The sequence below is a fragment of the Plectropomus leopardus genome, chromosome 6 (assembly GCF_026936395.1).
Source record: "Plectropomus leopardus strain MGB_pleo_1.0 chromosome 6, ASM2693639v1, whole genome shotgun sequence".
Taxonomy (NCBI): domain Eukaryota; kingdom Metazoa; phylum Chordata; class Actinopteri; order Perciformes; family Serranidae; genus Plectropomus; species Plectropomus leopardus.
The window spans coordinates 25,177,554-25,191,494 of record NC_142181.1 but is presented as its reverse complement, the minus strand read 5'-3'; the positions used below and the strand labels follow the sequence as shown (position 1 = coordinate 25,191,494).

Here is a 13,941-nt window from a genome sequence, read left to right as displayed (position 1 = left end):
CCCTAAATCTTAAAAAAAAAACCCCAAAAAAACAAGAAGATGGGATCGCCTTTTGTTTTCTTCAAACAATCCTCAAGAGCCTAAATACAGCAATAAACAGACTTAGACTGCAACGGTAGACATAAGAAGATATAGATTTTAATATCTTTATAAACATTTTTGTGCTGTTTTCTGATGATAACCTACTGAACATTTGAATCATGGCAAAGAAAGAAGATGAGTAGGCATACAGTAGAACAAGAAATCGGGAGGTGAGGAAATGTGCATTAACAAATAAAAGGTTCTAAAAATATAACATGAAAAATACGTAAATAAAAGAATCACCAGAAAATCAAAAAATTGAAAGACTCCTCCTGATGGGAGGAGCAGAAAACCCTGTTATCATCATCGATGTCACTGATATTGTTTTTCTCATAGTAAGACAGTAAATGATTAATATCAGCACTGCATGAAGTCCTCTTGTCCTCTTGTTACTAGTATAGTTCACATCATTGATACAAACACCATCTTATCAGTAGATTTAAGGGAGGCACAAAAGCTCCAGAAGTACAGAAGGATGTCCAGTAACTGTCCGTCTGCCAATCTGCATCCCCTTGTTACCTCAGAAGCGATTATCTTTGCCTTGGATCCCAACATCCATGGACAATCACATCAGTTAAGAGGCATAAATCTCTTTGCATGAGCCCTGTTTTGCCATGCTCCATTTGAAAAGTTTTTTTAAAAATCTTTTATTGATGACATGAGTCACTGAAGGTACGCACACACTTTTTTTTCTCAAGTCTTGTTCTTGTATTCCTTTTGAAGTTACGTGATTAAGAAAAAAAATGTGTTCCTCACATTCTCAATGAGGGAGGTACGCCCTCGCCAAGAAGGGATCAGTTCAGCACAACCTCACCGGGAAACTGAGAAAGCCCCCGTTTGACCCTCGACCTTTAAGGCTCCTGTCGGCCCCGCGGCAGGGATCCGTCTCTAGGTCCATTTTGTGTCTTATAAAAATCAAATGAACAACATCTGACACAAGATATAGACAGACTTTTTCAATATTCACAGCTTGATCTCCCAGTGACACACGTTGTTTTCCAAGCAAATGAAAAATAGCGCATAGCGGTCCTCATCATCTTGAAACAATTAGCAGCTTAATATTCAGTTGCACAGAAAGAGTGTTGAATGAAGATGGAAGCAGAGTTGTGTGTAGAAATTTACCCCTAATACCAATGAAAAATATGGTTGAATAGGCAGAAAGGTTGAAACCTGAAAAAAAACTCAGCATAATGTTGAGAGTAGTTGTCACAATTTTGTTACGGCTTCATACAGTGTTTGAACTAATGGTTGCTCTGTTTATCGCATTAACATCCCTGGCTGTAGATATCATTTTTTTTTGTGATAATGGCACATTCCTATGTCTGATATTGCCATGCTTACACTGTACCTCTTCCTTTATGAGAAACACTTACGCCCAATTGTTCGGACAAAATGCATTTGGCAGAAAAAGGGTGAGAGCAAGGTAGAACTGACGCCGGAGGCTTTACAGGGTCATCGACCTGCCGTTTTTACCTTCATGATAACTTACTGTGAACTGAAAATTAAAGCCTGGTGGAGCACCAAGCTTATCTGTCTCAGATCTAACCAGCTAATAAGTCTTCTCTTCCTATTTTTGTCTTTTTTCACCAAATGTTGGTTATCTGAGCTCCAGTTGAGTAACAAAACAGAAGTCAAAAATCACTGAGACATGAAGATGAAATCGTAGTGGCATAAGTGGCAGTGCAAGCTTGGTCTGCATTAACCTTTTATCATTCTCTGTTGCTCAGTCCCTTCGATTTAAGCGCTGCAAGTCTTTTCTTTCGTGGATGTTTGATGCTTTGATGCCTGTTTCGGTCTGAACAGTAAAGCTCCCTACACAACATTTACACATATAATCACACTCACACACACATACATAAAAGACACACAGGCCTCGTAGTGCAGGAGCAAGAGAGGGTCTGAGGGCTGTGTTTTTTGTGATTAGCTTTTGCCGAACCCTCTGAAGGTCAACGGAGAATGAAGTCAATATTTGTCGTTATCAAGGCCACAAAGAGGGCACAGACATGTGGTAATGACTGGGACAAGGTTGCCCTATTGTTGGCTTGCTGAACCCCACTAGGGGGGCGAACAGTGGTCCGGGGAGTGCACTTGTGCTTCCTCCGTGTGACGGTGCCGTCTGGGGACGTGTGGTCATGTTTGCCCCCATCTGTGAAATCTGGAGACGAATCCTCCTTGTCTGCCATGACCTCCTTTGAGTGGTGAACCTCATTGTCACCCTTCCCCTTGCTCACCCTGTTACGAGGCTTTGTGCAGTTCCGAGAACGGCCAGGCCTCGAGGGGTGCACTATGTGGGTCTGCCCTCCAGAGCCGACCACTACACCACGATTCATAGACGGATTCACCGTGCCAGATAAATTGTTAGTCTGGGCTCTGGACTCGGAATTAGGTACAGTTGGTGAACAGTTGGGAAAGTCCTCCTTGCGCAGCTCCTTGAGGTCTTTCCCAACCATATCAGCTGGTGCCTGGCAACCCACCGAAGACGTTGAACCTCTGAAACGCTTCAACCATTCCCATAGCGACAGGGCCTTGCAGTCACAAGACCAGGGGTTGTCGTTGAGGCGCAGGTATTCCAATGCGGGCAGCGTGTCCAGGCACTGTCCGGACAGCTCTGTCAGGGTGTTGTTGAACAGGTAGAGGGTGGTGAGACGTTTAAGGTCGTGGAATGCCAGGCGGTCAACCCACTCAATCTGGTTTTGGTGCAGAAGCAGTCGATCCAAGGCTCGCAGGCCTCTGAAGGTGTTCTGGTTGAGGCTCCACAGACGATTTCCATGCAGGAACAGGTGGCTTAGGTTGTGGAGGTCCATAAATGTGTCATCTTGTAGGAACTTCAGGTGGTTATCCTGAGAAGATACAGAGAGCGCAGAATCACAAGATTACACATGATGCAGTGTTTTCTTTTTAAGATTATCGTACTGAACTACAATAAGGTTAAATTACTGTAAACTTAACTAATAAATTGCCTTTTTTATTTAACATATTCATATGTTTCAGGAAATTTAAATGAGATAATAATGTACAATGTTGAATGCAAATTTAGAGAAGAGGCCAGAGCAAAATCTCAAGTAAAAGTATGAAATATATTGAACAGCTCATCACCACAGCCTCGGTGTGTGAAAAACACCCTCTGGTAAGCTGTAATGCAGTGTATCTGTCTCAGTCTTGTATTGTAAAAAATAAGGATGTGGATGTGGAGCTACTGCACTGTTGCTGTCAGTGGGAGAGACAAAAATAGTTTGCTGTCTTGGTTCAAACTACGGGGCCTTCGTCTTAATATCTCATAACCTTCATAAGTATGCATGTAACATTTGCTGTCAGCATACCGGCGGCAAGTGATAGTCTAGTGAATCAGCGGTAAACAGTGACACAAAACTAGTAGAGCTCAAGACGGTCAGGTTTTGCCACACCATGCAAGTGTGTGTGTGTGTGTGTGTGTGTGTGTGTGTGTGTGTGTGTGTGTGTGTGTGTGTGTGTGTGTGTGTGTGTGTGACACAGAGACAGCACAGGGGCAGAGTGCAGCAGAGCAGTGTGCCCCTAATTGACAACAAAATGTGGCAGAGACTCTCAGCATAATTTATTACATGACTGTTTTGATACAAACATTTAAATGCCAGTGTGGTGGATAACCTTAAGAGATTTACTTGCCATACGAAAAATGTACCCACATTTGGTGCTTGGCAGGTGTTAAGTTTGGACCCTGCTGACAGTATTTACGTGATTTCAAAGCATAGTAATCACACAAGGTTATCATGAAAATTAAAGTTTGAATGGTATTACTAACAGGTGGGGAATTTAACCGTGATAATCTTGATAACCGGTAACCGTAACATCCCTAATGAAGACAGATACTATTTGCACCCAGGTGTTCAAAGCCAACAATGTTCATTGTATTTGTGTATATTTTTGGACATCCCAGCAATGTGAAAAAATGAGGTTAAAGAAACGCAGGTCTGTTATGTACACAGTGTTCTTTTATTAACTATTTAGTAATTAATTTTACCTTTTATATTTTATCTCTTTACTCTTGTAATGTAAATCTGTATCCTTTATTATGTTTTTATATTTTATTGCTCCATAAAACACTTTGAATTGCCCATATTGTATGAAATGTGCTTTACAGATAAAGCTGCCTTGCCTTCTTTCAACAACTTAGTACATCCTATAAACTGAAAAATATCAAGACAACACTGCCTCACAAACGACTCAAGCTCTTCATCCACCATGTCTGCAACTTCTTTGGACTGCATTGCTGTTAAAACTATGTCGCGTGACCTTTTGGCAGTTCATTTATATTTTTTTTCCCCATAGATTAACAAAGAGAATATCTAAGATTGGCTAGTGCTAGTCCTAGCCATAACCTCTTTGCCCGAATCCTAACAAATTACTACCCCGGCGTGCCAGCGTGACTAGTACTAGCCAATCACAGCACACAGTGGGATCCATAGTAACATGTCGTACAGATGGGTGTAAATAGCTGAATAGCTGCAGTGTGCAAACAGACACTCTGTTTTAGAAATCAGCATACTAATCACATAGTACCAATCTATGATCTGTTCAAATTCAAAATTCTCAGAGAATAAGCACTACAGGCTGTGCCTTGTACTCCAGCGGGAGCGTCCATCTGACCTCTTCAATAAACTAGACTATTGTTGTTATTTTCACAAAATGGAGAAACTAACAGGCAGCGCTGAATGGATATTCATAATACCACACCATCCAAGATGTAATGTGTGGAATAGTTTTGGATTTGACACCACAGATGGAAAAATTGTGGATAAAGTTAAGGCTGTTTGCTGATGTTGTAAAATGCAACTGCCAGCTTGTCACTCAAGTGAGGCAGCGGAGGCACTGTGAATAAACAACACATTAATTTTACAACATAGTTTAGAAGTGGGCTACGTGGGTTGTGTTCAAATTGATTCGCATAGAATATGTGTTAGTTCAGATTTCTTCTGGTGAAAAAGTGACAGCCCTATTAGAGTCAAAAAAAGAAGCTGACAACAACAGCGTACCTGCAAGTAGAGATACTGCAGGTTTCTGAGGCCTTGGAAGATGTTATTAGGAAGTGAACTGAGCCCACAACGGTACAGATGAAGTGCATTGAGCCGATTTAGCCCGTGAAAGGTGTCTTCAGCCAAGGAGCGCAGGTGGCGGTTGTCTCCCAGGTCCAGCTCCTCAAGCAGCGTGAAACCGTGGAAGGTGGAGGGCTCAATATATGTAATGTTGTTGGAGTAGATCCAGAGAGTGACTGTGTTGGCACTGAAGTGGCCTCGAAGTAAGCGATGGATCTTATTGTTCTGTAAGAAGATGCGCTCGCTGTCAGGGGGAATGCCTTCAGGGACCGACAGGAAGTTATGGGCTTGGCAGGAAACGGTGCTGGGTGAAGTGTAGCAGATACAGTGACGGGGGCAGGACCAGGAAAACTCGAGCCCACAGAGAACCAGCAGGAACTCCAGCCCACAGCCTGTAGAGAGAGAGAAAAAGAGGAAGGTTGAGAGAGAGGAGATTACAGACATAAATCACAAACACACACAAACAAAGACCGACAGGAAAGAAAAATGAATGAATTAAGTGGAGAGTTCTTTAGTTAGTGCTTTCTCGTCCAGTCCAAAACTTAAAAAGGAGAAATATAGGAACAACACTCGCAGTAGATAGGGGCTCTGTGAGACTGTACTGGCCCTAAAGCTAACATGCTGATGTTTTCCAGAAATAATATTTACCATGTTCATTATCTTAGTTGCATGTCGTGTGCAGTTTAACAGAGATATTGTCTGGCCCTGTCTTCTTATGGGGGCTGCGAGGCCCCCTATAAAGGCCCTGACACCAAGCTGATTGGCTGTCAGTCAGGGTTGGGTGTCTGTCGCCTTAGCCGCTGCAGTGTGTCCTGCACTGTTGGCCCTCCTCATCCCTTGTCGGCTCTTGTTGGCTCTTGTTGGCTCTTGTCGGTCCTTGTCAGCCATTTTTTTTTTTAGCCAATTCGGCACGCTAAATTGATGTCAGAGATGGCTGATCCTGTCGGTGGATAACATCACTCTGATTGGCAGTTCAGCGTAGTGCACAAGAGGAGAAACTGAAATTAAGAAAGTAATCAACGGCTTAAGTCAAGAGGGAGTGAGATTGAAACAAACTTACTATAAGACAGTTTTTTTTTGAGCCACTGAGCTCTTTAGTAGAAACGTTTCCTGATGGTTTGTGTTGTTGTCCACCTTGCTTGGTAAATATGCTTTGTTCTTTCAATTTTAAATTTGGTTGTTAATGTGCTAAGAAGCTTACTAATGTCCTGACGGTCTTCCAGTTTCCCTTTTTTAAACGATGATTACAAACAACCGCTGCCTGCTGGTATGGAGAGTTATTTCCTCTCACAAAGGTGCAGAACATATGTGCTGGTTGGCCATTGATTGTAATCTTTGTGGTGCGCTCGTGCAACTCTTCAGCCGAGCCACAGGCGACATGAGGTTACACAACAGTTGGCTTGTTCTTCGATGTCAGTTTGGCGTGTCTGGGTCCTCTGGCCGCTTGGATTTAGCTGACAGCTTGATGGCTTGTTTTTTGAACTTCTTTGACCGTGAATATCTTTGGCACATGCTAGGACTAACGTTATTATTATAAAATATTTCACTGTAAATGATAAATTCCAACCTCATGACTCTTTATGAACAACATTTTATGACAAATATAATAGTTATTGACATATCTCAGTCAGGACCAAAGTGCTGGAATGGCCTGAACAACCAGTGGACTAAAGCGGCCATCCCTTACTGCCAGCATGACAGTATTAGTCGTATATTAAAATCACATAACACAGGACACAGGTTAGGGAAAAGAAACACTAAGCAGAATTTAAACACAGTTAGAAATTAGTCACAGATTTGCAAGTGAATTTATATCTTATTTTATGTCAAATTTGCTCTGCATAAGTGTATTTTCAGTTTTTATGTTTTTTTTTTTTTTTACAAAGCAGTGAAGTTGTCACTCTGATTGGTTCAACTTGAGCCACAGCACGTGCTGCACATAACGTATCCTCTCTGGCACACGTTACTTTCTGAATCCACTGAGAGTGTTGAGGCCTGCAATGAGGAGTCTATTGAAGAAAGCAAACAATAACACCTGCAGCAGTGAGTCACAGGACATCTCAGTGAAGCTGATTTCATCCCCACTACAACACTCTTGTTTGATTTGACAACCTATGCAGCTATTTCACAAATTACCCTTTCCAATATTCAGCCACCTTAGGGAGATGTGCTATTAACAGTCCAATCCTTTCCCTGAGTCCATCGGCACTACTTTGCAGTGAGCGGAGGCTATGATCAGTCTTTTTGTGTTGTTAAATGGGGCGTAGAATGCTTATTTAAACTTGTAGTAAGCTGCTCTGAGGCGCTTTCTGATCAGTGACATGATTCCCCAGATCCTTAAGACGGGCGATGTGACATATCCACAGTCTCATCTGCACAACTCACAGCCCATCATGAAACTTCCATCTGGCAACCCTCGGCTGTCTTCTACTCAATTTATTATTCACAGCATAGCAGAGGCCTGATTCACTGCTTCTAATCGATACGCCTCTGTTGCCTTTTAACTCACCCTGTAATCCTGGTTCTTTTATGCTGGAAATTCAGGAGCCGCAGAATTACTCTCCACCAAGAGACAGGCGTATTTATCTAATGTATTTTCTTGCCAAACTGTGGCTAAGCTGTGACATTCAGCGTCTGACTCCACTGACCTTTAACAGTAATTCTCTGTGTCTAGTTGCAGAGCCTCAGCATGGAGCTGCGTGTCACCTGAACAGGAGTGCACTCTCTCGGGCACGGATCTAATCCTGTTTGTTAAGCCCTGCCACTGGGCAACAATGGAAATGCATGCATCCTCCTCAACGAAAAATGTGCCCATAAAACGAGGCGATTCTTCACAGTCGAATACTGTCAAAAGGTTGACTTTGAGTGTGTGTTCATGTGTGCTTGTATGCATGTGGATATATTGTGTCATGACATGCCATGACAACTACAATAGGCTTTATTCAAACTGTTGATTTAAATGTCATGACCTACATCAGAACATGGATCCTTCTTGGCTTTTTCCAGATCTGTCACACTGCTTTTTCACTCTTAATGTCACTCTGCAGCTTCTATGTTTTTATCTAAATCTTTCTTTCTACTCGCAATTACCATGAAGATGTATCAAGCATGGCACCCGCTGACTGAGTAAATAGGTGAAAACATTTTGCTTTACTCTTGGGAAATAAAGGTTTGCTTTATTTATCCAACAAATAAGCAAGACAAGGCATTGTAAATTTCTGAGCCGCTGTTTGAGGAGCATTTGCATTAAGCAGCATCCACCAGGTACTTTAGAGGCAGGTATTTGCCATTTCACGTATTAACAGAATATTGACCCTCATGGAGGAAACATTTACATAAATAACTTACAAAATTCAAAATATTTTACACTTGGTCTTGGATAAAAAGATACTTGTTTCAATCACCTGCAGGAATTCATCCAAGAGATTCCTTTTTTCATTAAACTGATCTTTTCCTCACTGTGGTAATGATATTTTTTTAACTATTTCCATTAACACTTTACTTCATGCATGTCAATAGAATAAGGTAGCAGATCTCTAACAGGGAAATGATCAGAGCAGCTGAGAGACAGACATTGATAAGTGTGATACAACGGGAAAGCGAGGGAATGAGAGTCTACATGCTGCCTAGATAGTGAGACAATTTGAATCAGTGATCTGCTAATCACGTCGGACACAAGGATGCGCCTACTCCCCTCTCTCTCCTCAGCTTGTCAAGACAAAGTGATAGATTCTTTACCATGCTTAATCTGTTCCTCTACAGTGGCTGTTTTACTGCTTTACCGAATACCTCTATTTGCAGAAATGTAAAAAAAAAGACATGGTAGTTAATAAGTATAATATCTTTCTCTATTACTTCCTTATTAACAAAATCTTTTAACTTTATCCCTGATGAGGCTTAGGACGACGTGAATTTATTATGCTGAATTATTTCATACACTCTCTTCTGTATGCAGATTTAGTGATGAGGGAGGTGTATACACCCCTTTTCTTGTTATCAGCCACACTGAGGACACGTTTGCCCTCTAATGAAGCTGGCATAACATGCACTTCCACTGGAGACTTTAACACCTGCCAGCTCACTGGTCTCAACACCGCATTCATTTACACCTCCAAACACAACTTTAAATACAGGTGTGAAAGTATATTCACGCACACACATACACACGCACACACACACACACACACACACACACACACACACAGTAAACACATACAAATATTTGAATTGCTGCATGTCCGTTGATACTCTTAAGACCAAGAGACAAACTTCCAGGGCTGAAAAATGAAGCCACTGTGGAAAAACTGCAGTTTCTTGAATGGACACTTTTGGCTGGCTCCAGAATTGAGTCAATCTCTAAAGCTCCCCATGTTAGATTGCCCAATTTTACAGCAGAAGTAAATGTGTTTACAGTCTGGTACGAAAAACTACTTTGGTCCAAGTAGCTAGTTTTAACAATTGTGACTGTATAGACTCTATACTGTAGAGGGTTACATATTACATAACTTAGCCATTTACATTTTATTAAAGCTTGAAGTTACGCATATTGATGGACGGGGCCGCTTGAGTGACTGGCTGTCTGCCTCCTCAAGGTGGAAATATTACGCCCTTGTGCCTTCTGTTTTCTGTGTAAAATGCACAAAATGCAGAACAGGGGGACAGAGTTGTCTCACCTTGGACCCGGCAACAGAGGAAGTAACAGCACCAAACTGATGTCTATGTAAAAGGGGCAGCCGGCAGGACAGGACCATGAGTGGGACGGGTGGGACATTTTGACATCATGTCATGTGTTTGACCCTGCTGCGGGGCATCTAAAAAGCAGCTAGCAGCAGTTAGTAGCTAACTGAAAAAAGAAGAACAGCAGCTGTAAATATACAAAAATTGGGAAAACAATGAGATTCAGGAGCTCCTTACCCACGAGCAGAGGACAAGATCAGCCGCCATAAAGCGGGGATGGTAAATGATTGTTATTGCCGTTATAGTTTAGCTGCCAACACATATATTATATGTTATACTAGAGACAGATGCTGTTGTGTTAAACGTCATGCCCATTATGCCTCTTTTGTTTCTTTGGTGCCGGCATGCTGTCTGAAATCACACACTTGAGTTGCATAATGCGCTGTTGTTTGGTTCTGTGTGAAAATGCAAGGATGGCGTAAAGAAGGGATCGCATAGTGACCCTACAGCGCGATCTCTATGTAAAAAAAGGCTTTAAGCTTCATCCATCCCTTGCAACTTGCAACACGGCTCCATCCTCTCATCCAAATATGGTCTCCCCTGGCTCCAAAAAAACAATATAGCGACATACATTCTCAAGCATAAACATATGCGTAAGGTTTGGGAGTAAATGAGGCAGATCATGTCAGTGTGACAAGCATAAAAGGCTGTATGACGCTTGTTTGCAGAGCTTTGAAAAGGGTGACTGGTTTTCAGCACAGAGGAAAAAATAAGTATTGTGTGGGAATGCTGTTGTTAAATGAAAATGTAAGAAATTAATGTGTGTCATAACTGCATTGTGCGCTTACACAATGGGCCATTCAGCTCAGATTGTATTATATAAATAGCTTTGGACACAACGGAGCATATATATGCCAATAGTGCCTATTGGAATTTGGCATAATAAAGGAGAGGCACTGAAAGAGAGATAATATGTTTTTGGAGAGGAAGAGGCGCAACTATCTCTGGTTAGAGTCTGGGCTGTGTATTAATACTCTTGTCACAAGTCTCTTACCTCCAAGTGCAGCTTCCCATCACCTCCCTTTCCCTTCCTACTGCTTACTGATGACAGATGCTATTGATAGCTCCTCACAAGCACGTTTGACCTCGCGACCCCATCATTACCACGTTTCCTTTTTTCTTTGGGGGTGCGGAAACGGAAATAGATAAATAAATGAATAAAACACAAAAGCTCGGGTCCCCTGACAGACTGGGAAGTGACTGTGTAGAATATCAGTGAGGCATAGTTCACACTGGATTTGCCCTCATGAATAACACATCTCTGCTAATGGGAGGGAAATGGTATGTCTGTAGAGGTGCGTGACTCTGCCCATAATTAGACTGGACAAACTCAATTTCCTGTGTCTCTCCAAAGACCCAGATAAGCACCCCGATGTTTTCGCTCCTGCTATTGGCTGGCTCTAAATAATGTCTCGACTCACTCCAGTCTCAAAAGGTGTTTACAGTCATGTTCATGCACACATTGGTTATTAATGGTGAAGCAATGCATTGATTGAATGGGTTTATTCGTCTAAAGCGCATGGATTAAAACACGGCTGACAAAATGTGTGCAGTGTTGTATGTTATGTAATATGGTGAATACAAAATATATTTCCTTATGGCACAAAAATGTCCATATCAGTTTAAACCGAGTCCATGATGTTTGACTTTAAATGGTGTATTAAAACATGGAAATTATAGACGTTTGCCTAAAAATTCACCAGAATACAGGAAGTTAAGTGTTTGATACTCAAAATGTTGAAACAAAACCAAAACCTTAATGTTATAGACAAAATTCACCACAGGGAAGATGGTCTCTTCATGACATTAGGCTTTTTATGCAGCAGATAGATGTAAATGCTTTTGAAATTGGTGCCTCATAACCAGAGAGAGGAAAGATAAAGGGCTCTGGCATTCGCCTTTGCTTAAGAGCTAGACAACCTGCAACTACCAGAATGCACAGCACTGCATGGGACCAATAAATGCAATAATGCATACCCCTCTGTCTGATGCAATGGTGGCCAGCTGGTAACAGTCTCAAATTGCAATTAAGCAGTATGGTAAAATATGTTGATGAAAACCTTTTAGGTGAGAATTAGGCAACACTAGTAACATTATCTTGGTTTATATTTGAGAAAAAGGGTTGGTTTGTCTCCCGATTCATTTCCAAACTATTGTCTGGTGGCAGCATCACAGGCGTGGATCGCGAACAATACGACAGTGAGGAAGCTATGGCCTGCGGTTAGAGCAACAGCCCGAGAGGCAGTTCATTTTCACATACCACCCACATCATTCTGATGTTAAGCTTGTTTAAAATTGGTGAGGTATCCCTTTAGGTATATGACGGAGGAATTTCTGATGAGAGTAAAGTTTTTTTACGAAGTGTCTTACAAAAAAGAGAAAACCACTGACCAAAAAAGGCACTTTTGAAACGTTTGGTTTTCATTGTTTTATCCATTGTTCAACGCTGTAAAATCTGTCAAGTTGATTTTTCCTTTAGAAAAAAATCTAGGAAATTGATTGCCTTGAAAATGTAAGCATATATTACTATTGGTCTGAATTATTATTATTTTTTATTCATATCTAATTGTTAACTTTACTTGAAGTTTAGTTATATTTACTTGATTTTTTAAAGTTATTGAAACTTCAGGTGACATGTTTAATTAAATCAATATTTCTAAGATTTAGAAACTTTAGTAAACCAAATATAACATGCTATATTCTGTATTCTGTATTCTGCTAGTTGCAACCTAGTCAGTCATATTTGCATATTCTTGAACATGTTGACAAAACAGAACTCGCAGATCTGACTTCATCATTGGCAAAATCCTCTCTTTGACGATCAAGACAAACTAACCTGGTTTACAGAAGTTGCTAACACTTTAAAAAAACAAGATAATCATTTGTCATTTTTAAGTTGCAACAACTTCACAAAATTAGGTAAATACAGCTTTATTTATAGTAAACTTAACAATTGTATATAGTGTAAAATAACATAAGATTAATAGTTATATTTACTATTCTTTTCCAAGGCGATCAGTTTCCAAGATTATTTAGAGTATGATCAACTTGTCCGATTTTACAATGAACCTTATTGGACACTGTTTAATCTCAGGCTTCTTTAAAATCTGACCAATGTAACAATACCAAATGCTACATTGACATCTATATATGATAAGTATTACATAAAATCATTTTCTATTTGTATTAGTTTATATAAGCCTTGGTTTCACAGGAAGCTGAACAACACTCTGAATAGAACATCAGCAGTGTCTGACATTTCCAGCATGGGTCAATGACTGCATATTTATTTTAATTAACAGCATTGGAACAAAGGCACAAATGCAAATATTTATTCTTAAAGAATAAAGAAACAGCAGTAATGGCACAAATCTCAAGCTGTTTCTCATTAGCATTTTTAAAGAATGTCTCTGTTGACTTGTTAAAAGCACTGATTACTGCCATTTTTTTTCTGACTGAACAGCAAACTCACACATGAACACTCCTGCCAGCAGCTGTGACCAGCAACACTTCTGCCTGGGAATATTTGTGTGTTGTTTTTTTTCTTTCACAGCCTACTGCAGAACGTTATAGATTTTGTCTCATTTCCCATTCCCCAGCTCCACTGCAGGCAATATTGCCTCATAAGGTTGCCTGGCTGTTCTTCTAGTGAATGAAAGGGAAATGGGAGAGAACAGTGACAATGCTGAGATCTTGGAGAAACGCAGCAGAATGGAATGGAAATATTTTAGAAATATAGCACATCGCCGCGGTGATATTCTTCTGGTGCAGAGGCATCAGCAAACTGAGAGATTGCTTACAAGTGCATGAATGTATGTGTGTGTGTGTTTAGTCTGTGCTGGAGCAGAATCATAACTGGCCTCATGTCTTAACTCTTTGACACCTGAATCAACATCAGTTTTCTTGTGCTGTGGTCACATGCACAATTTATTTTCTTGTACTTTAAAAAAAAAAAGTCTAACCAATAAGTTTCTCATTGTCTTCCTCCCACTCAGGTTTTCAGTGGCTAACTCATACTAGCACATTCCAAATAAATAAGGCCACACAGAGCAGT

General features: G+C 40.8%; 1 protein-coding gene and 1 long non-coding RNA gene across 5 annotated transcripts in view; one reads left to right on the top strand and one right to left on the bottom strand.

Annotated features, from left to right (window-relative positions):
• The window catches only part of LOC148189398 (uncharacterized), an 85,669-nt gene that overhangs the window by 15,715 nt on the left and 56,013 nt on the right, over positions 1–13,941 (top strand). Inside the window, exon 3 of one of the 4 annotated variants that reach the window (XR_015776830.1) lies at positions 7,825–8,598. The exons of the other annotated variants lie outside the window; for them this stretch is intronic. This is a non-coding gene — a long non-coding RNA (uncharacterized LOC148189398). Of the gene's footprint in view, positions 1–7,824; positions 8,599–13,941 lie in introns of those variants that run through there. 4 annotated transcript variants of the gene reach the window in all.
• Positions 117–13,941, bottom strand: part of rtn4rl1b (reticulon 4 receptor-like 1b) — a 194,938-nt gene continuing 181,113 nt past the window's right edge. Inside the window, exons 2-3 of the mRNA XM_088079071.1 lie at positions 5,091–5,542; positions 117–2,921 (exon numbers count right to left, since the gene is read on the bottom strand). Of these exons, the coding sequence (XP_087935197.1) occupies positions 2,028–2,921; positions 5,091–5,542 (1,346 nt within the window). The 3' untranslated portion in view covers positions 117–2,027. The remainder of the gene's footprint in view (positions 2,922–5,090; positions 5,543–13,941) is intronic.